The sequence below is a fragment of the Capricornis sumatraensis genome, chromosome 9 (genome assembly GCF_032405125.1).
Source record: "Capricornis sumatraensis isolate serow.1 chromosome 9, serow.2, whole genome shotgun sequence".
NCBI classification, from domain to species: Eukaryota; Metazoa; Chordata; class Mammalia; order Artiodactyla; family Bovidae; genus Capricornis; species Capricornis sumatraensis.
Window position 1 is genome coordinate 14,968,607 of NC_091077.1, and position 22,986 is coordinate 14,991,592.

At 48.9% G+C, this 22,986-nt stretch overlaps 1 protein-coding gene across 6 annotated transcripts in view; it reads left to right on the plus strand.

Moving 5' to 3' along the window:
* Positions 1–9,083, plus strand: part of PDE4A (phosphodiesterase 4A) — a 42,973-nt gene extending 33,890 nt beyond the window's left edge. For 5 of the 6 annotated variants that reach the window (XM_068980750.1, XM_068980749.1, XM_068980751.1 and 2 more), the window contains 7 exons: positions 1,928–2,026; positions 2,138–2,302; positions 2,536–2,635; positions 2,764–2,918; positions 3,276–3,398; positions 4,265–4,447; positions 6,568–9,083. In XM_068980750.1, the coding sequence (XP_068836851.1) occupies positions 1,928–2,026; positions 2,138–2,302; positions 2,536–2,635; positions 2,764–2,918; positions 3,276–3,398; positions 4,265–4,447; positions 6,568–7,266 (1,524 nt within the window). In that variant the 3' untranslated portion in view covers positions 7,267–9,083. The remainder of the gene's footprint in view (positions 1–1,927; positions 2,027–2,137; positions 2,303–2,535; positions 2,636–2,763; positions 2,919–3,275; positions 3,399–4,264; positions 4,448–6,567) is intronic. The other variant, XM_068980754.1, reaches the window with a different exon arrangement.
* Positions 9,084–22,986: the final 13,903 nt, after the last annotated feature.

Consider the following 22,986-nt stretch of genomic DNA (forward strand, 5'->3'; position numbering starts at 1 on the left):
CAGACTGAGATGAGGATTCCGGTATACCTGCCTTTTGAGACTCTCAGGAAAGGAGGAGTGAAGGAAACAGTATGCGCCGTGTGCCTGTCCATGGGATTCTCCAGGCAAGAATACTAGAGTGGGTTGCCATGCCCTCCTCCAGGGGATCTTCCTCACTCAGGGATCAAACCCGAATCTCCTGCATTGATAAGTGGGCTCTTTACCACTAGAGCTTTCTGGGAAGTCCAGGAAGCAGTTTAGGAAGGAGCCAATGAGCAAAGAGGCAGGTGGTCTCAGCTGGAGTCAACGAGGCTCTGGAGTATGAACAGCACCACTGAGTTGAACCACCCGGAGGCGAGCCTGCTGGCCTATTTTTTTTAATTAGTTAATTTTTGGCTGCACTGAGTTTTCGTTGCTGTGCACTGGCTTTCTCTAGTTGCAGTAGGGGCTACTCTTTGTTGCGGTGCATGGGCTTCTCTTGAAGTAGCTTCTCTTGTTACAGAGCACAGGCTCTAGGCACACGGGCTTCAGTAGTTGTGACACGTGGGCTCAGCAGTTGTGGCACACGGGTTCAGTAGTTGCAGATCTTGGACTCCAGAGCACTGTCTCCGCAGTTGTGGCTCACAGGCTTAGTTGCTCCATGGCAGGTGGGATCTTCCCAGACCAGGGATTGAACCAGGATTGACAGCAGACTCTTATCCACTGTACCACCAGGAAAGTCTTGTGGTGGCTGCACTGTGGTGGAGGCTGTCCCCAGGGTGAATGCCCTCACCCCCTCTACATAGCTCTAGTGCAGAAAGAGCAGTTTTGTGGAGGGTTTTTTTTTTTTGGCCACACCACACAGCACATGGGATCTTCGTGTTCCCCCCAGAGCAGATTTATGAGAGGGGACAGCTGTGAGAATGTGTAGCGGCTCCAGCAGCTGGGGGATGGACATACTTACCAGTGGAAGGAATCTGCACCGAATCCAACAGCATCCACTACAGACCAAACCCGGATTCGCCTCCTGGCTTTTCTGTGAAATTTTTGGGCCAAAGGACTCCCACATTGATTTGTACAGTGGACTCGACACAAGCTCAGTGGCTTACTCAGCTGACTTTTCTTGTAACCCTCCATGTGCCAGCAATGGCCAGTGCTATATGCAGTTACCCAGTGTTGATTAAGCACTTACTGTGTATTGGCACTTTTTTTTTGGACATGCAGTAGGGCATGAGGGATCTTAGTTCCCTGACCAGGGATTGAACCCACGCTCCCAGCAGAAGAAGTGCAGAATCCACTGGACCACCAGGGAAGTCCCTGGCGCTGTTCTGAATTCTGTGAAGACATGAAAAATTAGTCCATGTTCCTTTCCTCCCGGTGCCCAAGAGCAGTTTAACTGAGGCTGAACTGTGCTTTTGGGTCAGCCATACTGAGTTCACATCCCAGCCTTGCCACTTGTGAGATGTAAGGTCTTGGGTAAGTCTTGTCACTGCTTGGAGTTTGGGTTCCTTCACCTGCTACATGAAATCAAGTACTTAGTGCAATGCTGGGTAGCTCATAGGCACTCAATAGACACTGGGGTTGCTTTGTTATTTTCTGGCCCAGTAGGACCTGGGTGGTAAAGTCTATACTGCTGAGCACATCACCCACTGGTTGAGTGATAATGGTCCCACTATTCGGACCAGGGTTCTGAACAACTGGCTCAGATGGTAAAGCATCTGCCTACAACACAGGAAACCGGGTTCAATCCCTGGGTGGGAAAGATCCCCTGGAGAAGGGAAGGGCTACCCACTCCAGTATGCTTGCCTGGAGAATTCCATGCACAGTGGAGCCTGGCTGGCTACATACAGTCCATGGGGTCGCAAAGAGTTGGCCAAGACAGAGCAACTAACACCTCTGAACTCCTAGAAAAGAGTCTAGAGGGTCCTGGCCTCAGGGGCTCCTGACCTGTGGCCTCCGTCTCCACCAGGAACTGGAAAACCTGAACAAGTGGGGCCTGAACATCTTTCGCGTGTCAGATTACGCTGGGGGCCGTTCCCTCAGCTGCATCATGTACACGGTATTCCAGGTAGGGTGAGATTCCTGGGGGCCGGGCTGAGTGGGGCCAGCTGCGAGGGAGAGGGAGGGCTGAGGAGCTGAGGGCCAGGGAGGGTCACCGGCCCCCAACCTCTGCCCGCAGGAGCGGGACCTGCTGAAGAAGTTCCGCATCCCGGTGGACACTATGGTGACATACATGCTGACCCTGGAGGACCACTACCACCCGGACGTGGCTTACCACAACAGCCTGCACGCGGCCGACGTGCTGCAGTCCACCCATGTGCTGCTGGCCACACCTGCGTTGGATGTGAGCACCACCTGGGCACCCCGTCTCTCCAGCCTCCCCTCCCCCACTGCCCATCTTGAATCTCCTGTTTCTCTCTCTGACTCTGGGTCCCTGACCTCCCTTCTCTCTTTGACCCTGTTCCTCTCTCCTGACCCCCATCTTTCTTGATTCTCCCATTTCTCTTTTACCCTGTCTCTCTGACTCCCCATCTTTCTAACCCCTGCCTTTCTCTGACCCCCTCGCGCCGCCCCCAGGCCGTGTTCACGGACCTGGAGATTCTCGCTGCCCTCTTCGCGGCCGCCATCCACGACGTGGACCACCCTGGAGTCTCCAATCAGTTCCTCATCAACACCAGTGAGCGGCCCTCTGGGAGGGCGGGGCCTGCTGGGTTGGGGGCGGGGCCTATGCTGGCCCCTCCCTGCAGGGGGGCATCCTTGGGTGGGTCGTCTCTTCTGACTGCCCCAACCTGACCTGGGCCCCAGATTCAGAACTGGCGCTCATGTACAACGACGAGTCGGTGCTGGAGAATCACCACCTGGCCGTGGGCTTCAAGCTGCTGCAGGAAGACAACTGTGACATCTTCCAGAACCTCGGCAAGCGCCAGCGGCAGAGCCTGCGCAAGATGGTCATCGACATGGTGGGCGGGGCGAGGGGTGGGGACAGTGCGGAAGGTCGCCTTTGGGCCTAGGGAAATTTGGGGAGGGTGTGGTCTGAGTCTGGGATAGACAGGCCCCGAGTAGGAGAGCCGTCCTTTGGGAGAGGGTTGTGGGGGTTGGATTTTTTTTTTTACCCACTCCCTGCATAATGTGGAATCTTAGTTCCTTGACTGGAAATCAAATCTGTGCCCCCTTCAGTGGAAGCTGAAGGGGTGTCCTAACCACTGGTCTGCCAAGGAATTCCACAGGGGCTGATTGTGCTCAGTGAAAACTTTGGGTTGGGTGGGTACAGAGGGTGGCCAGGCTTCGAGGCCCCCATGACAAGTCCTTACCCACAGGTGCTGGCCACGGATATGTCCAAGCACATGACCCTCCTGGCTGACCTGAAGACCATGGTGGAGACTAAGAAAGTGACCAGCTCAGGGGTCCTCTTGCTGGATAACTATTCCGACCGCATCCAGGTGCCCCCCCACCACACAATATAAGGGCTCTTTCCCTCCCTCGCTCCCTTAGGTCTGGGTTGCTGCCCCTCACTCTGCCCCCAGCCCCCAGGTTGCCCATCTTCCTTGTCTTTTCTCTCCTCTGCCATCTAACCCTTTCCAACTCCCATCTCCCCCATCTCACTCAATTCCCTCTTCCCTTTCTTTTTCTAACATAATGTGGGTGTTTTTTTAATTATTAATTTGTTTGTTTGTTTATGGCCGTGCTGGGTCTTCATTGCTGTGCAGGTTTTTCTCTAGCTGTGGCAAGTGAGAGCTACTCTCTAGTTGCAATGCACAGACTTCTCATCACGGTGGCTTCTCTTGTTGCAGAGCGCAGGCTCTAGGGTGCGAGGGCTTCGGTAGTTCCCATGGCATGTGGGCTCAGTAGTTGAGGCTCCCGAGCTCTAGAGCACAGGCTTAGTAGTTGCGACGCACGGGCTCAGTAGCCCTTCAGCATGTAGGGTCTTCCAGGACCAGGGATCAAACCTGTGTCTTGTGCACTGGCAGGTGAATTCTTGACCACTGAGCCACCAGAGAAGCCCCCCTTTTCCCTTTCTTCATCAAGCCCTGTCTGCATTCCTCCCACACCTCTGTCTCCCCTACTGCCTCTTTTCCCTTCCCTCCTCTGCCCTTTGCTCATCAGCCACCTCTCATCTCTCTCCTCCTCTCTTCCACTCATCTCCCTTTTCCCTTACTTACCTCTTCCTCCCTCCATCTCCCCCCTTACCCACCGCCCCACCCCCGCCCCCTGCCCCTACGATCTTTCCAAAGGGAAAGTAAGAAAGCCTGGGGCCTGAAACTGGGTCGGAGGCCATGGCCTCTAAAGCTCCCCTCACCCCATGCAGGTTCTGCGGAACATGGTGCACTGCGCAGACCTTAGCAACCCCACCAAGCCGCTGGAGCTTTACCGCCAGTGGACCGACCGCATCATGGCCGAGTTCTTCCAGCAGGGCGACCGCGAACGTGAGCGAGGCATGGAGATCAGTCCCATGTGCGATAAGCACACAGCCTCAGTGGAGAAGTCTCAGGTAGAGCCTCGGGGTGCTGGAAGGGAGCAGGGAAAGCCCCACTGCCTCACATCCTGGCCTCGAGCTCCAAGGCCCCCAGGAGGCCCTAAGCTGCCCATCCACAGTGTCAAGTTTTTCTTTGTTTTTTCCTTCTCTATCATGATGAGAAATACGTAATACTTTCTGCTCCACAGAACAACTGAACTGAGCCTCCAACTCCTTAATTTGTAGATTTGTGCCCAGACAGTTCTAACTCATTTGTTGCAACTGCCATAACATCAGTAATAATATTCGTCTGACCGTTAGTTACAGACCTCATGTCCATTCAGCCTCTTGGTTTCCCTGTGATCTGGCCACTCATTTTGGGCCTGAGTTTTGGTGGATTTTTTTTTTTTTTTTTTTTGGTCGCATGGATCCTCATTGGTGCTTGTGGGCTTTCTCTAGTTGCAGTGAGCAGAGGCTACCCTTCATTGAGGTGTCTGGGCTTCTCATTATGGTGGCTTCTCTTGTTGCGGAGCACTAGTTTTAGGCGCGTGGGCTTCAGTAATTGCAGCACACAGGCTCAATAGTTGCAGCTCATGAGCCCTAGAGCCATGGACTCAGAAGCTATGGTGCACCAGCTTATTTGCTCCATGGCATATGGAATCTTCCCAGACCAGGGATCGAACCCATATCCCCGACATTGGCAGGCAGATTCTTATCCACTGCGCCACCAGGAAGTCCTGATGGATTTTGAAATGGAACGGAATGACTCAGCTTTGTCATCTGCCTGTTTAACAAAAGGGACAGAAACACGGTCTTGTAAGAGACCCCACTTTGGGGACCTCCCTGGAGGTCTAGTGGTTAAGATTCCATTCTCCCAGTGCAGAGGGGATGGGTTCCATCCCTGGTCAGAGGGCTAGGAACCCACATGCTGCACAGCTGGCCTAAAAAAATAAAAAGGATAAAGCTTTTGAACATGAGAGTTTCTCACTCTCCCTGCTTCTAGCCTCTTCCCTGGTGAGATCTCCTCTTCCTGTCTTGGTGTGTGTATATTTCCCACGCAGAATTACCCAGCCCTCAGCACTATTGAAGTTTGGGGATGGCTCATTCTCTGTGGTGGGCCCACCCTCTACATTGTAAGGTGTTGAGCAGTATCCTTGGCCTCCACCCATGGGATCCGAGGAACACCCTACCTTTCCTGTGGTAATAACCAAAACTGTGTCCAGACACTTCCAAATGTCCCCTGGTCATCCAAATAGCCCCCTAACCCCTGATGAAAACCAGATTTATTTGTTTTGTTACGCATTTATATTCACAGGTAACTTAACAGGAATAGTTTGTGGGCTTAGCTTTGTTAAAAGTATAAATTGTATCAGTATATACTTATTTTTACATAGCTTACCTTTTCTTCCCAACAGTGACTTAGACATCTATCCACCTTATTACACATGGATTAAGCTCATCCTTTTTCCCTGCTGTGTAGTATCCCCACAGGCTTCCCAGGTGGCTCAGTGGTAAAGAATCCGCCTGCCAATGCAGGAGACAAGGGTTTGATCCCTGGGTTGGGAAGATCCCTTGGAGAAGGAAATGGCAACTCAATCCAATATTCTTGCTGGGAAAATCCCATGAACAGAGGAGCGTGGCTGGCTACAGTCCATGGGATCTCAAAGAGTTAGACACAGTTTAGCAACTGAGAACACGTGCATTCTGGGAAGTAAAATCCTGCAAGCCACACAGCGAGGCAAAAAAAGGGGGGGGCTTTCATGAATATCTGTGATTTACCACCATTTTTAAAAAGTAATTCCCAACTGATGTATATATAGAGGTGTTTCCAGTTTTTGTTTACATCTCATATGTGATTTTTTCCCCTCTTACTTACACAAGAGTTTTTCCAGGGATGGATCTGGAGAAGCAAACTTGCTAAGTCAAATGGTATCAGTATCTCTTATTTTTATTTAGTTTTTGCTGCACTGCGTGACATGCAGGATCTTAGTTCCCAGATCAGGGATCGAACCCTGTCCACCTGCCATGGAAGTGCAGAGTCCTAACCTTACCTGGATGGCCGGGGAAGTTCCCTGCATCAGCATCTTTTAAATTTTATCAGATCCTGCAGCATGGTGGTGCCATCTGTGGTTTATGCTTCCTTCCCGCTCCCTCAGGTGGGTTTCATCGACTATATCGTACACCCGCTGTGGGAGACGTGGGCTGACTTGGTCCACCCAGACGCCCAAGAGATCCTGGACACTCTGGAAGACAACCGGGACTGGTACTATAGCGCTATTCGGCAGAGCCCCTCACCACCCCCCGAGGAGGAGCCTGGGGGACCGGGCCACCCCCCACCACCAGATAAGTTCCAGTTCGAGCTGACGCTGGACGAGGAAGAGGAGGAGGAGGTGTGCAGTGCCCCGGGTGCAGTTGCAGTTCAGGAATTGTACATGGCCCAGGATGCCTCCCCACCTGAAGACCCTTTGGAGGTTGATGGCCAGGATCCATCTGCGGAGGTGGAGATAGAGGAAATGTACTTGACCCAGCAAGTGGACTCCACAGGTAGTGTGGCAGCGGGCCAGGATGTGTCTGTGCCCCGAGGCGCGTCCGTGGATGTCTGTGTGGGCTGCTGCAACATCCCTGCCCTGTCTCCTAATAGCCTTGCTCCGCTTGCCTTGAGGACACCGCCCCCTCCAGAGGACGACCCGGGCCTTCTGGGCCTCCCCTCCGTGGCAGCCGAGGTGGGGGCCCAAAAAGAGCATCAGGCTGCCAAGAGGGCATGCTGTGCCTGCACGGGGACAGCCAGCGAGGACCCCACTCCTGGAGCGCTTCCAGCTCCTGGAGCTTGGGGGTCATCTGGTGGCCCTACCTGAGCGTCAGCCCCTGTACCCGGTTGGCCTCCGTGCCACCCGCCACCGCCACCACCATCACCCCCTGACCTCCTCCACTGCCTCAAAGACTCTTGGGCCTCCTGAGAAAAAAGAAAACAGAAAAGTGGGGTTTTTTTCTCTTTTCTTTTTTTCCTCTTTCCCCCCCACCCCCACCCAGGGGCCTCTTTTTGGAGGTGGGGGCTGGGGAACCAGGGGCTGAGGTCCCGGAAGTGATTTTATTTTTGGAATTTTAATTGTTACATTTTTAGAAAAAGAAAAAAAAAAAAAAAGGATGAAACACAGCAACTGTAGACGCTCCTGTTCCCGGCTCCCCTTGTCCAGGTCCAGCAACCTCCCCCCGACCCTTCCTCGCCAGCCCCCCACTCTCAACACCATCACCCAGGTTCCAGGCTTAGTCTTCCGGCCTCTTGGGGCTCTTTGCCTGGTGTAGAATCTCCCTCCAGACTTCTGAATTTTGGGAGGGTCTCTAGAACCCAGCCAGGAATAGCCATTCTGGGTGGGGGCCCTAGGGGTGGGGAGGGGTCGCCCACTGTAGGGGGGAGCCCAGCTCCAGTCCTGCTCTGGCTTTCTGCCCTCCCCTGCCCAGAAGTCTTCCGCCTCATTTTGCACAAACCTGGCAATACTGACTCGAGGGAGCCATGGGGCTTCAGGAGGCCAGGGGAGGGTGTCAGAGGGACGTTCACACCACCAACCTGGGATCTGAGGTTTGAGGAGGGCCTGATCCTACTCCCCCCTCTACCCGTCACCCCTTTCCTCTTCCACTCCGGGTTTCAGTTTGAATTTTCTCCGTTTGGAGAGGGGGGATGATTTGGAGCCACCCCCTTTCCTTCCAGCTGCTTCTCCTCTTGTTTTTGCCTTAATGGTTCCCATGGCCATAGGAGAGGGGGTTGCAGTGGCTCCCACTTGCACCCCGAGTGGGGCGGGGCCAGGCCCAGAGTTCCCAGCCTGGGTATGCCCCCTCCCCAGCATCCTCCTGCCCTCCCCCAACTCTTTGCCCTAGGAGGAAGCAATAACGGTGTACACCCACATCCCCTTTCTGGGCAGCCCACCCTACCCTGGCATCAGAGTCATTTCTCCTTTCATCCCCCACCTTGCCAAGCCTCCCTGTCTTCCCCTAGCTGTTCCCTGGAGCAATACAACGGACAGACGCAAGGCCATTTTTCTTGAAGCCATGGGGGGACTATTTGGAAGGAAAGACCCCCACTTCCCCTATCCGCTCTGCCCCTCAGCTTGGTTCTGCAGCTGGGCAGGACTGGGCTCTCTCATCTTCCTCCCCTCTGATTCTGAGCACACGGTACTGTAGCCCCCAGCTCCCCCCAGCCTTCCATCTGTCTGTCCTTCCCTGTGGGGAGTACCACCCATTCCCACCCCCAAGATGCTGTACAGGGTTCATTTTTGTAGCGAAAGTAGTTTCAGTCCCAGCCGGCGACCGGAGGGGGCCTTTTCTTTCAGTTCTCTTTCTTTTCTCTTTTTTTTTTTGTACATACTGTAAGGTTGGTTTGTAAATTATTCTACAGAGGCAAAAAGGGAAAATAAATTTGCCCTTCCCCCCCACTGACTCAGTCAGGGGAAAGAGGGGTGGGGGTCTCCCAGGGGGAGTCTCCATTCCTGCTGTATTATACAAACTGTACCATAGACCCCCAGGAGTGTGGACTCAGTGCTGTTTAACAGGGAGTCATGTAATCAGAGGGGGAGGTGAGGGCTGGGCAGTAGCTGCCCCTCTCCCTGTCCCCAGGGACCCAGGGGAGGGGAGCCCAGGACGACCCCTGTGCCCCGGAGCTGCTCAAGTGTTGTCCAGTTTAACAATCAATCAGTCGGTCTGCTGATCGATACTCAACCCTTCGATCTTGTCTCCAATTAAACCAAGGCTTTCACCGATCTTCATGGCTGATGTGGCTTCTTTTTCCATCCTATTTCTCAAGGTGTGTCTTTTGAGTTGTCTGTCTGGGCCAGGTAGGAGTAAGGAATGGACTCAGTCCCTGCCCTTCCCTGGGCAGATAGAACTTGAGGGGGTTCTGAGAGCTTGGCAAGAGGCAGCCCCCGGGCCTGGGCCAGATCCAGATATAGGGACTGCTGCGGGTTATAAAGTGTGGGTTCAGACCACACAGTTTTTGGAGGCTAGGAAACCCAGGTAAAGAATCCACCTGCCAGTATAAGAGACAAGTGTTTGATCCCTGGGTCAGGAAGATCCCCTGGAGGAGGGCATGGCAACCCACTCCAGTATTCTTGCCCGGAGAATTACATGGACAGAGGAGCCTGGCAGGCTACAGTCATGGGGTCACAAAAGAGTCGGATGTGACTGAGCACACAGACCCAGGTAAGCCTTGTTTCTCTGAACGTGCAGCGTATCTGACGCAACTCGGGTCCTTCTGGTAGCACGAAGTTGTTCCTGGAAACCGAGAGGATCTGATTGACCACGCCTCCAACATCTGGTGGCCAGGTCATGATAAAAGATCTTGGGTCAAATTCTGCTGTGAAGACAGTAAACTTGATGCACCAGCACAAGAGAATTGACATCTGAAAGTTCCATGAATTCCGGTCATTATGGTGTTGCAACCATCAATGCTGTGGTAAGTCATTTCAGTCCTGTCTGACTCTCTGTGACCCCATGGACTGTAGCCTGCCAGGCTGCTCTGTCCATGGGGATTCTCCAGGCAAGAATACTAGAGTGGGTTGCCATGCCCTTCTCCAGGGGATCTTCCCAACCCAGGAATCGAACCCGAGTCTCTTATGTCTCCTGCATTGGCAGGTGGATTCGTTACCATTAGCGCCACCTAGGAAACCCCCCTCAATGCTGCATTAAAACAAAACAAAAATTAATACCCTAAAGCCTGTGAACCTTAATGCTGTATATCAGGCAAGCTGAATCCTCCCAAGTTCACAGAGGACCGGCTCGGCATTTTAGCTCTTTTTTTTTTAACTTTTTATTTTGTATTGGGGTTTAGCCTATTACCAATGCTGTGACAGTTTCAGGTGGACAGCACAGGGACTCAGCCATACATAACACATGTATCTATCCTCCCCCAAACTCCCCTCCCATCCAGGGTGCCACATTTTAGCTGTTGTTTTTCTAGTGTCTTCATACAAGGTTGGGAGTGAGTGAGTCTCAGATATATTTTAAATAATCCACATGTTTGAATACTGTTAATCCCACCCATGGGAGCCCATTTTCCAACCTTTATCAGGATAATTAAGAAGCCTCAATTTCATGAGTAAAACTGTTTCTGCCATTCATTATGCTAACAAGCAAAACTTCCCTTGTGGATAAAGATAGAGGAAGTGTTTGTGATGCAGGCTTTCAGGTTAGAATACTGGCTGCCTCTGGTGTGTAATACACACGTGTACACACACAGTGCTTAAGCCATTAAGCACAGTGGGATCAGTATATATTCACAGCATGAGTCTTCTGAAACAAAATGATGGCAGCTTCCCTGAATTTGAGGAAAGATTGACAAGCCTCCCTGGTGACTCAGTGGTAAAGAATCCACCTGCCATTGCAGGAGATGCAAGAGACTGGGTTCAATTCCTGGGTTGGGACGATCCCTTGGAGTAGGAAATAGCAAACCACTCCAGTATTCTTGCCTGGAAAATTCTGTGGACAGAGGAGTCTGGAGGGCTATAGTCCACGGGTTCACAAAGAGTCAGACACGACTGAACGACTGAGCATGCACGCGTGACCACGTATTCTGCTAGTTGTCTCTAGTGGCCAAGGATTAATGTGAGTCTCAACTCTAGCTGTGTGACCTTGGGTGTGATCTCTCTGACCTTCAATTGCTTCATTGGTAAAATGGGAAGGACAAAAGTTCCAGGCTAGAGAGAACTATCCCATAAAACTTCGTGTTGGTGGAAATGTTCTGTGTCTGCAGTATCTAACAGTAAGCACTAAGCCCCAGGTGGCTGTTAAGGACTTGAAATGAGGCTAGTGCAATCAAATTGGAGTTTTAATTTTCTTTTACATTAAGTAGCCACATGCAGCTACTGGCAACTATATCCAAATGTTCCTTATTGGCACTTAGCAAGAGAGTTAATGTAGAGGATGGAATGCACACAAAGCTTTGCCTGCTTCACTTTGGCTTAAAGATTCGTGTAGATATCGTGGCCCAGAGGAGCAGGGACCAACCTGGACCCAGAGGGGAGGAACGAAGCTGGAAAACTAGGCAGAAGTTGCCAGGGAATCTGAATTTTGCGCAAGAAGCATTGAAGAGACATGGACGTTTTCCCGAGTGTGTTCCAAAGGCAAGCAGAGTCGGGGAAAGGGTGTCAGGCTGGGGGTCAGGAGGTGACAGTATCAATCCCAGCCTGCAGCAATTAGCAATTGGCTGGGCCTCCTTGTGCCAGGCCTCAGTTTTCCTCAGAGTGTAAAAGGGAAGGTGTGATGTTCCATATGCCTTCTGAGTTGGGACTTGGTGACAGTCAGAATGTGGGTCAAAGGACAGAGGTGGCATATGACCGTCAGCTGCCTCTTTAAAATTCTCCTGTTGGGAGTTCATCTTTCCTTGGGGAAAGATGAGCAAGGTCAGAGAAGCTCTGTAATCTGAACAGGACAGGGGCCCTGGCAAGGGGTGGAGTCAGTTCATTCTATGAAGTTGACATCAGCCACTTGCAGGCTACAGGGTTCTGGGGCAAATGGCTCCGCCTTGCCCAACCTTTAGAGGGCCCTGCCTTGTGCTCAACTCATCACTCAGACTATTTTATCAGCTTTTGGGCTGTTCTTGAGATACACACTGTCATTTTGCAGATGAGGAAACAGGCTGAGATGTGATCTCACAGTGTTGAAAAAATTCGGGGAAATAAGGTGGGAATCTTACTTTACCCGATGCCTGTTTGACAATGATAGCTGCCTGATCTGTGCAGTCATGTCCAACTCTTTGAGACCCCATGGACTGTAGCCCACCAGGCTTCTCTGTTCATGGGATTCTCCAGGCAAGAATACTGGAGTGGGTTGCCATGCCCTCCTTCAGGGGACCTTCCCGACCCAGAGATTGAACCTGTGTCTCTTCATATCCTCCACTGGCAGACAGGTTCTTTACTATTAGTGCCACCTGGGAAACCCTGGCTGCCTGGTACTTTTATATTATTATTGCTATTTTAGTTCACATGCACAAAATCCTGAGGTGTGGGTAATATTTCTCCCTTTCTCAGCACAGAAAATATGAGGAAGTAAAATGAAGACAGTTTTCCTTTTTCACTAATTGGCAAATAATGAAAAGACGGACCATTCAGGGGGTGGGTGAAGCACTTTCATAGCTCATTAGTGCTGGTAGAAATTGGCACATATAGCTTTCTGGGAGTGGTCTGACAATCTTTATTAAAAACATAGCTGCATGCATTCAACACAGATGTGGCACTTTTAAAACTACGTATCCTAAAGAACCAGCTGGTACCTAAAATTGCAGGTACCAAATGGTGTTTTGATCAGAATAGTGAAGAATTAAAAACCCAGATGTCTAAACTTAGGAAGTCATTAAGTTATGTTTCCTGTATGATGGAGTAATATACACTTATTGAAAACAAGGAGTTGGGTGTATATTTATTGAAATGACAAGATGTTCACAGTGAGAAGAGCACGCTTCAAAATGTTCTGCATCATACCATCTTACGTATGTGCATAGAAAAGACAGTTTGTTCATCCAAATATTAAGTGTCTCCAGTGATGGGATTAAAAGAGTGTTTTCTGTTGTGTAGTCCTCGATATTTTCTGAATTTTTCAATGGGCATGTATTACTTTTATAATCAAGAGGAAGTTATTTCATAATCAGAGGAAAGAAATAGCCAGTATTTGTTATCGGGGAGCCACAAAAGCATGGTAGATAAGCACACAGACTGGATTCTGGTTGCCCCTGCCAGTTAATGACTTAGTTTTGAGCATATTACTTACTCTTTCTGTGCCTCAGTTTCCCTCGCTGTAAAATACAAACAATAACCGGTTTGCCAGGCAATTACTTTGTGCCAGGCACTGTTTATTTTACGTAAATCATTGCACTTAGTACTCGCAACAGCCCTTCAAAGTGTGTGCTGTTATAAAATGGGTCACAGGCGAGGGAGGTGGGACTGGGCGATAGAACCCCCGTGCGCCCCCCAGAGTGGGTCTGAGGAACTACAGCAGGCAGAAAGGTGCGCATGCGCCGACTGGGTAGGAGGCGTGGCAAGGACGCGGAGGAAGAAAACCTCCGACGACCATCTAGTTGTCATGAGCCAAGAAATCAGCCAATGACAGGCGCGACCGCTTAGCTTTTCGCACCTGAGGACTGAGCGGAGCTGAGGAGCTTGGACCCCGGCAGGTACGAGGAACCCTAAGGGAACCTGGCGTCACTTTCTGTCTACCTTCCTGGAAGTGACCCCTGCGCCGTTCCCACTTTCTTAGGGGGACCCTGGCATCATTCCCCTCTTCCTGAGGGGGCCTCAGCATCCTCTCGCCCTCCTGAAGTGTGAACCCTAACATCTCTTTTTCCCAAGAGCGACGCCAGGGTCTTTCCAACTTCCTTACGAAATCAGGGTATCGGTCCCCTCCCTGATGGGTCCCCCAGTATTATCCTTCCTGAGGGAGACCGACGCTCTTTTTGAGGGACCCCCTCCCATGTCATCCTTTCCTAATGGGACCCCTCAGGGTCATCCACCCCCTTCCTAAGGGTCCTTATTGCTTCTTCCTGAGAAAGGGTCTGGCATTGCCCCTCCCGTCCTGATGGTTTGTCGTCATAGTCATCCCCACACCCTGACAGGACCCATAACCCCCTTCTCTCTGAGGGTAATCTCATCCTCCCTTGCAGTTCGAGAAGGATCCAAGGGCTTCCGTGGTCCCCATACATAAAAAGTTCCAAAGCTCCCTCCTGCGCTTGGGGACAGAGGGAAGGCAAGATTCAAATCACCCTCAAAATATATGAGGGGGTAGTGAAATTAGATAAAGGAACTCACCATGTCCCCTGAGAAATTTTTGAAGGAACTGGGGCTGTTTCTCCTCAAATGGGAGCTGGAGGAAGGATCTAAAGTTGCCTTAAAATATTCCTCAAGAGCTTCTCACGGTTCCTGACATTATCAGCAGGTACTTACAGAGCTGGATATGTGCTGGCTGCTACCTGAAAGAGCAATTCCTCTGTTCCATGAAGTTCCAAGGAATCTGATGGTAACGATTAAAGAAAGGTCAAAAGGACTTCTTGGGTTGAACTAAAATCAGAATAGGCTAAGTAGTTCTACTCCTGCACAGAGTTGGTGAAATTTACCCCCTTGGAGGCCTCACCAATTCCACTCACAAATGTTTCTTATACATCCATTGTGATCAAGAATTCATCTACTTGGGACTTCCCTGGTGGTCTAGTGGCTTAGGCTCAATGCTCTCAGTGCAGGGAGCCCAAGTTCAATACCTGATCAGGGAACTTGATCCCACATGCCACAGCTAAGAGTTCTCTTGCCACAACTAAAGATCCCATGGGTGGCAACTAAGACCTGATACAGCCAAATAAATAAATTAAATAGATATAAGTATTTTTAAAAAAATTTACTCAGCGTTCAAACATGGGTGAAGCTCCTATTGTGTGCCAGTAAATAAAATAGTGAACAAGATGAAGAATAGAAGAATAATCATGAATACAAGGCCAAAAATAGCTTGCTTATGACTTCCGCAAGCTACTTTCTCCTAGAGCAATCCTCTAGGAGTTTCTGGTTGTACATTAATGAAATGCAAATAACTGTCCACTACCCACTCACATTGACCACAGGCTGTGTGTTTTAGTTGTTCAGTTGTGTCCAACTCTGTGACCCCATGGACTGTAGCCTGCCAGGCTCCTCTGTCCATGATATTTCCCAGGCAGAATACTGGAGTGGGTTGCCATTCCCTTCTCCAGGGGATCTTCCCAACCCAGAGATCAAACCCGGGCCGACCACAGGCTACTGGAGGGCACAAACCATGTCTTCTGCTCCCAGTTGTATCTACACAGTGTCTGGAATATGGTTCAGTTCAGTTCAGTTCAGTCGCCTCCCTGTCCATCACCATCTCCTGGACATGGTTAGTACTGAAATATTTGTTGCCCCTGCCTCATCTCTTCCAGAGCAGGCAATGGCAACCCACTCCAGTACTCTTGCCTGGAAAATCCCGTGGACGGAGGAGCCTGCTGGGCTGCCATCTATGGGGTCCCACAGAGTTGGACATGACTGAAGTGACTTCACTTTCACTTTTTACTTTCATGCATTGGAGAAGGAAATGGCTGCCCACTCCAGTGTTCTTGCCTGGAGAATCCCAGGGACGGGGAGCCTGGTGGGCTGCCGTCTATGGGGTCACACAGAGTCGGACACGACTAAGCAACTGAACTGAACTGAACTGATACATATGTCGCCTCCCTCTTGAAACTCCCTCCCACCCCCCTCCCCATCTCCCACCCCTCTAAGTGGTCACAGAGCACTGGGTTGAGTTCCAAATTCCCACTGGCTATCTATTTTACATATGGTAATATATGTGTTTCAATTCTACTCACTCATCTAGGAGAGTCCTTTAAATAGGTTACTTCCTGGACGTATTTGAAGTTGTTTTTCATTTATAAAAATGTAATTTTCCCAGAGGTTTTGGAGAATCCTAATTTGGAAAAAAAAAAATAGGACCAAGACAAGGTCAGGTCATTCTACACTCTGGGGGGTCATCCAATCTTGCTTGTGTTTTTCTCTGTAAATAGTTTCTCTTCTCACCTAAGGGCCCACAAGAGGGAGCTGTACTCTTTTAGACTACACTTCTGTATCAGCCCTGAGGTTCTTGGTGGTGGTGGTTTTGTTGCTGAATCATGTCCAACTCTTGTGACCCCATGGACTGTGGCCCGCCCGGCTCCTCTGTCTATGGGATTCTCCAGGCAAGAATACTGGAGTGGGTTTACATTTCCTTCTCCAGGGGATCTTCCCAACCCAGGGATCGAACCCGGGCCTCCTGCATTGCAGGCAAACTCTACCGACTGAGCTGAGGGTCTTGGGGAACTACAAAACCAAAATAAGATGAGTAGGTTGGTGGAAGCACTGGTTTTTCACAGGTTATGAGAGCCAGTGAGGAGTTTTAAATAACCCAGGTATAGTGCACTGAGGTCATTACATGTTATCATTATTATTCTTTTGAAAAAAGTATTTGTTTTAAATTGGAGAATAATTGTTTTATGACATTGTGTTGGTTTCTGCCATACATCAACATGAATCAGTCATAGGTAAATATCTGTCCCCTCCCTCTTGAACCTTTCTCCCACCTCTGCAATCTAAATTTCAGTTCAGTTCAGTTCAGTTACTCAGTCGTGTCTGACTCTTTGCGATCCCATGGACTGCAGCACACCAGGCTTCCCTGTCCATCACCAACTTCCAGAACTTGTTCAAACTCACATCCATCAAGTCGGTGATGCCATCCAGCCATCTCAGCCTCTGTCATCCCCTTCTCTTGCCTTCAGTCTTTCCTAGAATCAGGGTCTTTTCCAATAAGTCAGGTTAATGTTAGCATTTCAGGTTTCTAGTACTCACCTCATTCCTATTCAATATGATTATATTTATTGTTATATATTGCCAGGCAAAATGTCAATAACCTCAGATATGCAGATGACACCACACTTATGGCAGAGAGTGAAGAAGAACTAAAGAGCCTCTTGGTGAAAGTGAAAGAAGAGAGTGAAAAAGTTGGCTTTAAACTCAACATTCAGAAAACTAAGATCATGGCATCTGGTCCCATCGCTTCATGGCAAATAGATGGGAAAACAATGGAAACAGTGACAGACTTTATTTTTCTGGGCTTCCAAATCACTGCAAGTGGTGACTGCAGCCATGAAATTAAAAGACGCTTGCTCTTTGGAAGAAAAGCTATGACCAACCTAGACAGCATATTAAAAAGCAGAGACTTTGCCGACAAAGGTCCGTCTAGTCAAGGCTATGGTTTTTCCAGTGATCATGTATGGATGTGAGAGCTGGACTGTGAAGAAAGCTGAGCGCTGAAGAATTGATGCTTTTGAACAGTGGTGTTGGAGAGGACTCTTGAGAGTCTCTTGGACTGCAAGGAAATCCAGCCAGTCCATCCTAAAGGAAAACAGTCCTGAATGATTCATGGGAAGGACTGATGCTGAAGCTGAAACTCCAGTACTTTGGCCACCTGATGCAAAGAACTGACTCATTGGAAAAGACCCTGATGCTGGGAAAGATTGAAGGTGGGAGGAGAAGCGGATGACAGAGGATGAGATGGTTGGATGACATCACCAACGTGATGGACATGAGTTTGAGTTGGCTCTGGGAGTTGGTGATGGACAGGGAAGCCTGGTGTGCTGCAGTCCATGGGGTCGCAAAGAGTCAGACATGACTAAGCGACTGAACTGAACTGAACTGATATTTATTGTTTTCTTACTGTGTGCTTCCCTGGTGGTTCAGTCGGTAAAGAATCTGCCTGCAGGAGACCTAGGTTCAATCCCTGGGTCAAGAAGATCCCCCTGGATGAGGAAATGGCAACCCACTCCAGTATTCTTGCCTGGAGCATTCAATGGACAGAGGAGCCTACAATCCATGGCGTCACACAGAGTCAGACTCGACTGAGGGACTAACACTTTCACTATTCCAGGTGCTAAATTCTGTTACTATTTCCCATCTTACAAAGGAGGAAGACGAGGCCCAAAGAGGATTAGCACCTACTAAGTGACATTTATGGGTCTTAAACCTAGCCTCTTTTCTCTACTGTATTCTTTTTTCTTTTAATTTTTCTTAAATTCTACTTTCTGTAATGCTATATATTCCCACTAACACTTTTATTTTGTTTTATTTTATTTTTGGATGTTCTAGGTCTTTATTGCTGCATGGGGGCTTTCTCTCGTTGCACCAAGCAGGAGCCACTCACTAGTTGTGGTGCAAGAGCTTCTCATTGTGGTGGCTTCTCCTGTCAGGGAGCACAGATTCTAGGGCTCACAGGCTTCAGGAGTTGCAGCAGGCAGGCTCAGTAGTTGTGGCCCACGGGTTTAGTTGCTCTGCAGCATGTGGGTTCTTAGTTCCTGGACCAGGAATCGAACCCATGCCCCCTGCATTGGCAGGTAGATTCTTAATCACTAGACCACTAGGCAAGTCCCTAACATTTATATTTTAAAACCAGGATCCCTAATATTCTTCCTTGTGGCAAGTTATAAATCCTTCCTTTGCCTGATTAAAAAACACCAACCAAAAAAAAAAAAAAACCCAAAACACCAGAATACACTCCCAAAGGAGAAGATTAGTCTTTGAATTGAAGGCACATTGTACTGCACAAAGCAAGATACTTTAGCATCCAGAACTATACTGGCCTTCACAGAGCCGAATGGTGTCTTCGACATTGCCCAGTTAATTCAGAGTGGGAAGTTACTTGCTTGTCGTCACTATGAGTGCATTCTGTCTTTCACCATCATCTTCATTTTCTCTTCCTGTCCTGGGCCTTCCCCTCAGTTATAAATACACTCTGTTTTCTGAATCGTAAAACAAAACCCCAAGCCCTCCCTGAAACCTTCGTTCCTTTCTAGCTGTCATGCATACTCAGGCATCCTTCTTTTTGGCCTCTTCTCACCCAAATGTCTCAAAAGAGATGTTCCTTTTTTCAGCATCCTTCACTGGTTCAGTGTTGTCTCCTTGGCAACAGTGGGTGTTCTAATTTTTCTTTCTCTGCTGTACGTCCTCAGTCATGTCCAACTCTTTTGTGACCCCCCTGGACTGTAGCCCACCAGGCTCCTCTGTCCATGGGATTTCTCAGGTGGCACTTAGTAAATGTTTACAAAATTTATTGCTTAACCCTCACAATTCTACTGAAAATTGCTCTTAGTAAAGTTACCGTCCGAATGCCAAATCCAGTGAGCATTTGAACCTCTTTGTATTGATTATTTTTAAAAAGATTATATTTATTTATTTTTGGCTACACTGGGTCTTCATTGCTGGGCGTGGGCTTTCTCCAGTTGTGGCAAGCAGGGGCTATTCTCTAGTTGCATTGCGTAGGGCTCTCATTGCAATAACCTCTCATTGCCAAGCACACGCTTTAGGCATGGGATGTAGTTGTGATGCACCGGCTTAGTTGCTCCAAAGCACGTGGAATCTTCCCGGACCAGAGATCGAACCCACCTGTGTCCTCTGTATTAGCAGGTGGATTCTTAACCACTGGACCATAAGGGAAGTCCAACCTCTTTGTATGCAGTGTGCTGTGCTGTGCTTAGTTACTCAGCCGTGTTCGACTCTTTGTGATCCCGTGGACTGTAACAACCCTCCAGGTTCCTCTGTCCGTGGGATTCTCCAGGCAAGAATACTGCAGTGGGTTGCCATGTCCTCCTCCAGGGGATCTTCCCCACTCAGGGATCCAACCCAGGTCTCCCACACTGCAGGCTGATTGCGCAGGCTTCTCTTTACCAGGGAAGCCTCTTTGTATTCAATAGTGTGATTCTTTTAAACTTTTGTGCTCAAATTTTTCACCACTTGGCTTCTGTGACACTGTACTTTTCTTGATTTTTCTCATAATTTTATACTGCTGTTGAGTTTCTATCAGGACTTCTCTTACTTCCCTCTACTCCTTAAATGTCATTTCTCAGAATTTGCCTTTAACCCATTGTTCTTGTTCTATACCAGTGTCTCCAAATATGGTTCCTGTGCAAGCCGTATCAGCATCAACTGGGAGCTTGTTAGAAATGTAGTTTCTTGGCGTCCAACTACTGATTGAGAGATGTCTAGAAAATCCAACACCCGTTTATGATAAAAAAAAAAAAAACTAGATATGGGGCCTCCCAAGTGGCACTAGTGGTAAACAGCCCACCTGCCAGTGCAGGAGATGCAGGAGATGCAGGTTCGATCCCTGGGTTGGGAAGATCCCCTGGAGGAGGGCATGGCAACCCCCTCCAGTATTGTTGCCTGGAGAATCCCACGGACAGAAGAGCCCAGAGGGCTACAATCCATAGGATCGAAAAGAGTCAGACACAACCAAAGCAACTTAGCATGCACAAAGCAAGGGGGAGCTTCCTGAACTTTAAAAGTTTCTGGCAAAACTTAAAGCATGGATTACAGAAAATCAGACTGAACGGTGGGACATTAGGAACAGTAACATTATAGCCAGAAATAAGACAACAATGCACACGATTACCCTTACTCATCAGCAATGTACACAAAGTCATAACTGGGACTTCCCTGGTGGCCCAGCGGTTAAGAATCCCCTGTGAAATGCAGGGGGTTAGGGTCCAACCCCTGGTTAGGAACTAAGATCCCACATACCAATGAGCAACTAAGCCTGATCACTGTAGCTATGAAGCCCGAGCACTCCAGAACCCACACGCCACAGCTAGAGAGTCCATGCACTGCAACTAAAGATCCCATGTGCAGCCGCTGAGACCCAAAGCAGACTGATGTGTTTTAAAAAAAACAAACAGAAAAGCAGTGCATAAACAAAGCTTATATTTTAAGATATATTTTTCAAAATTTCTTCTTATCTCTATTAGTTAGGATTCTTGGTTCTAACATGGAACCAACAGAAAACTAACTTTGGTTAACTTAGGCAGAAGCAATGAATTTATGGGCAGAAGACAATAAATTAACAAGTGAGTAGGAAGCTGCAGAAAAGGTCAAGATAAAAACGAACACTTTTATGCCACAAAAAGAAGCAGCATCAAGAAAAAGAGTGATACAGTCGATTGTGTGTAGATTTTTTAAATTTTATTTCTATTTTTGGCTCTGCTAGTTTTCCTCTGCTGTGGGCGGCCTTTCTCTAGTTGCAGCGAGCAGGGGCTACTGCCTAGTTTCATTGTGGGCTTCTCACTGCAGTGGCTTCTCTTGTTGCAGAGCGCAGGCTCTAGGGTGTACAGGCTTCAGTAGTTATGGCACGTGGGCTCAGTAGTTGTGGCTCCCGGGCTTCAGAGCGCAGGCTCAACACTGGTGGCGCACCGGCTTAGCTGCTCCACGGCACGTGGGCTCTTCCCAGATCAGGGATCCAACTGGTGTCACCTGCATTGCAAAGCAGATTCTCAGCCGCTGGACCCCCAGGAAACCCTGTGTGTGTAGATTTACAAAGAGCTGTGAATCACTGTGCTGCACTCTGAAATTAACATGATGTTATAAATCAAATATACCTCAATTTTTATAAAAATATGTAAAACTTAAAATTAAGTTTAAAAAAGAACTTGCAGAAATAGCAGGAATAAAAAGGACTTGGAGGGTCATCTGCCAGCATCTAGGAAAGCTGGGCTTACTCCATGACCTAGTAAGTTCCACCTCCTAGCACCCATCTGGAGAAAGGAGGCATGATTAAGAGAGGGTGTTGCTGCCTTATCTGTAATTCTGAGAAACTAGAAACAACCTAAACATCTGTCAATAGTGGAAGATAAAACAGAACATCCGGTAGCTGGTAAAAGGAACGTGACATCACAGACAGAGCTTACTGAGAGAGGAAGAGCTCTGTATTGCAGAGTAATACAAGCACCATTATGCCATTTTTTGTAAGGAACTACATAAAACATACAATATTGAAGATTGTTAATTTTTTTTTTTTAAGATTTAGAGGGGCTGGGATGGAGAGAGAGTAAGACTTCAGCTTTTTCTGTAATGTTTCACCTTTTTAAAAAAGTATTTATTTTTGGCTGTGCTGGGTCTTCGTGGCCATGCGGGCTTTTCTCTAGTTGCAGTGCTCAGGCTTCTTATTGCAGTGGCTTCTCTTGTTGCAGAGCACCAGCTCTAGGGCACACAGGCTCCAGCAGTCGCGGCACCTGGGCTCAGGAGTTGTGGGCCCTGGGCTCTGGAGCACGGGCTCAGCAGTTGTGGCGCACTGGCTAGCTGCTCCTCGGCATGCGGGATTTTCCCAGATCAAGGATCGAACCCTTGTCTCCTGCATTGACAGGTGGATTCTTAACCAATGAGTCACCAGGGAAGTCCTGTAATGTTTTAACTGTTTTTTTAAGGCAGTTTTTAGGTATTTAATAAATGATAATTATGTGGTGCACTGGGCTTGCACGGTCTGCCTCCCTCACCTCTGTTAAGCCTCTTCTGACACCATGTTCCTCCTCCCTCTCAGAGCTTCACCTAGACTTGCTTTTCAGTGCCACAGGGCAGATGGTTCCTCTGTCCAGAATCTTACCCCTCTTTTCCCTCACCTAGTTTACACTCTGAATTTCTGTGGAAAAAACCACTTAAAGAATGCTTTCTCAAGGCATCTGACCTAGGTTGAGCTCCAGCCCTTCAGAAAGCTTACCTAAGAAATTAAATACATATACTCAATGTGATTATTTTATTGTTGTTTAGTAACTAAGTCACGTCTGACTCTTTTTCGACCCCATGGACTGTAGCCCGCCAGGCTTCTCTGTCCATGGGATTTCCCAGGCAAGAATACCGGACTGGGTTGCATTTGCTTCTTCAGGGGATCTTCCTGACCCAGAGATCAAAGCCGAGTCTCCTGCATGGCAGGAGGATTCTTTACTGTTGAGCCACCAGGGAAGTTGGATTATTTCATTAGCTCTATGAAAATGGCCCAGTGTCATGCTTGCTCCTCAATGTATCTGAATACCTCACTTCATGTCTAGCACAGAGCAGCCATTCAAGAGCTATTTGTTGGAAGCAGCAAAGATTGAGGGTTTGAAAAATCTGCTTCAGTACTTTCCAAAAACAACCGTTATCTTGAGGCTACAAACCTAACACACTCCGAACCATCGTCACTTCCTTCTGTAACAGCAGATTCCTCCAAGGACCCCTCCACTTGGCTTCTTAAGCTTCAAAACCACCCAGGAGCAT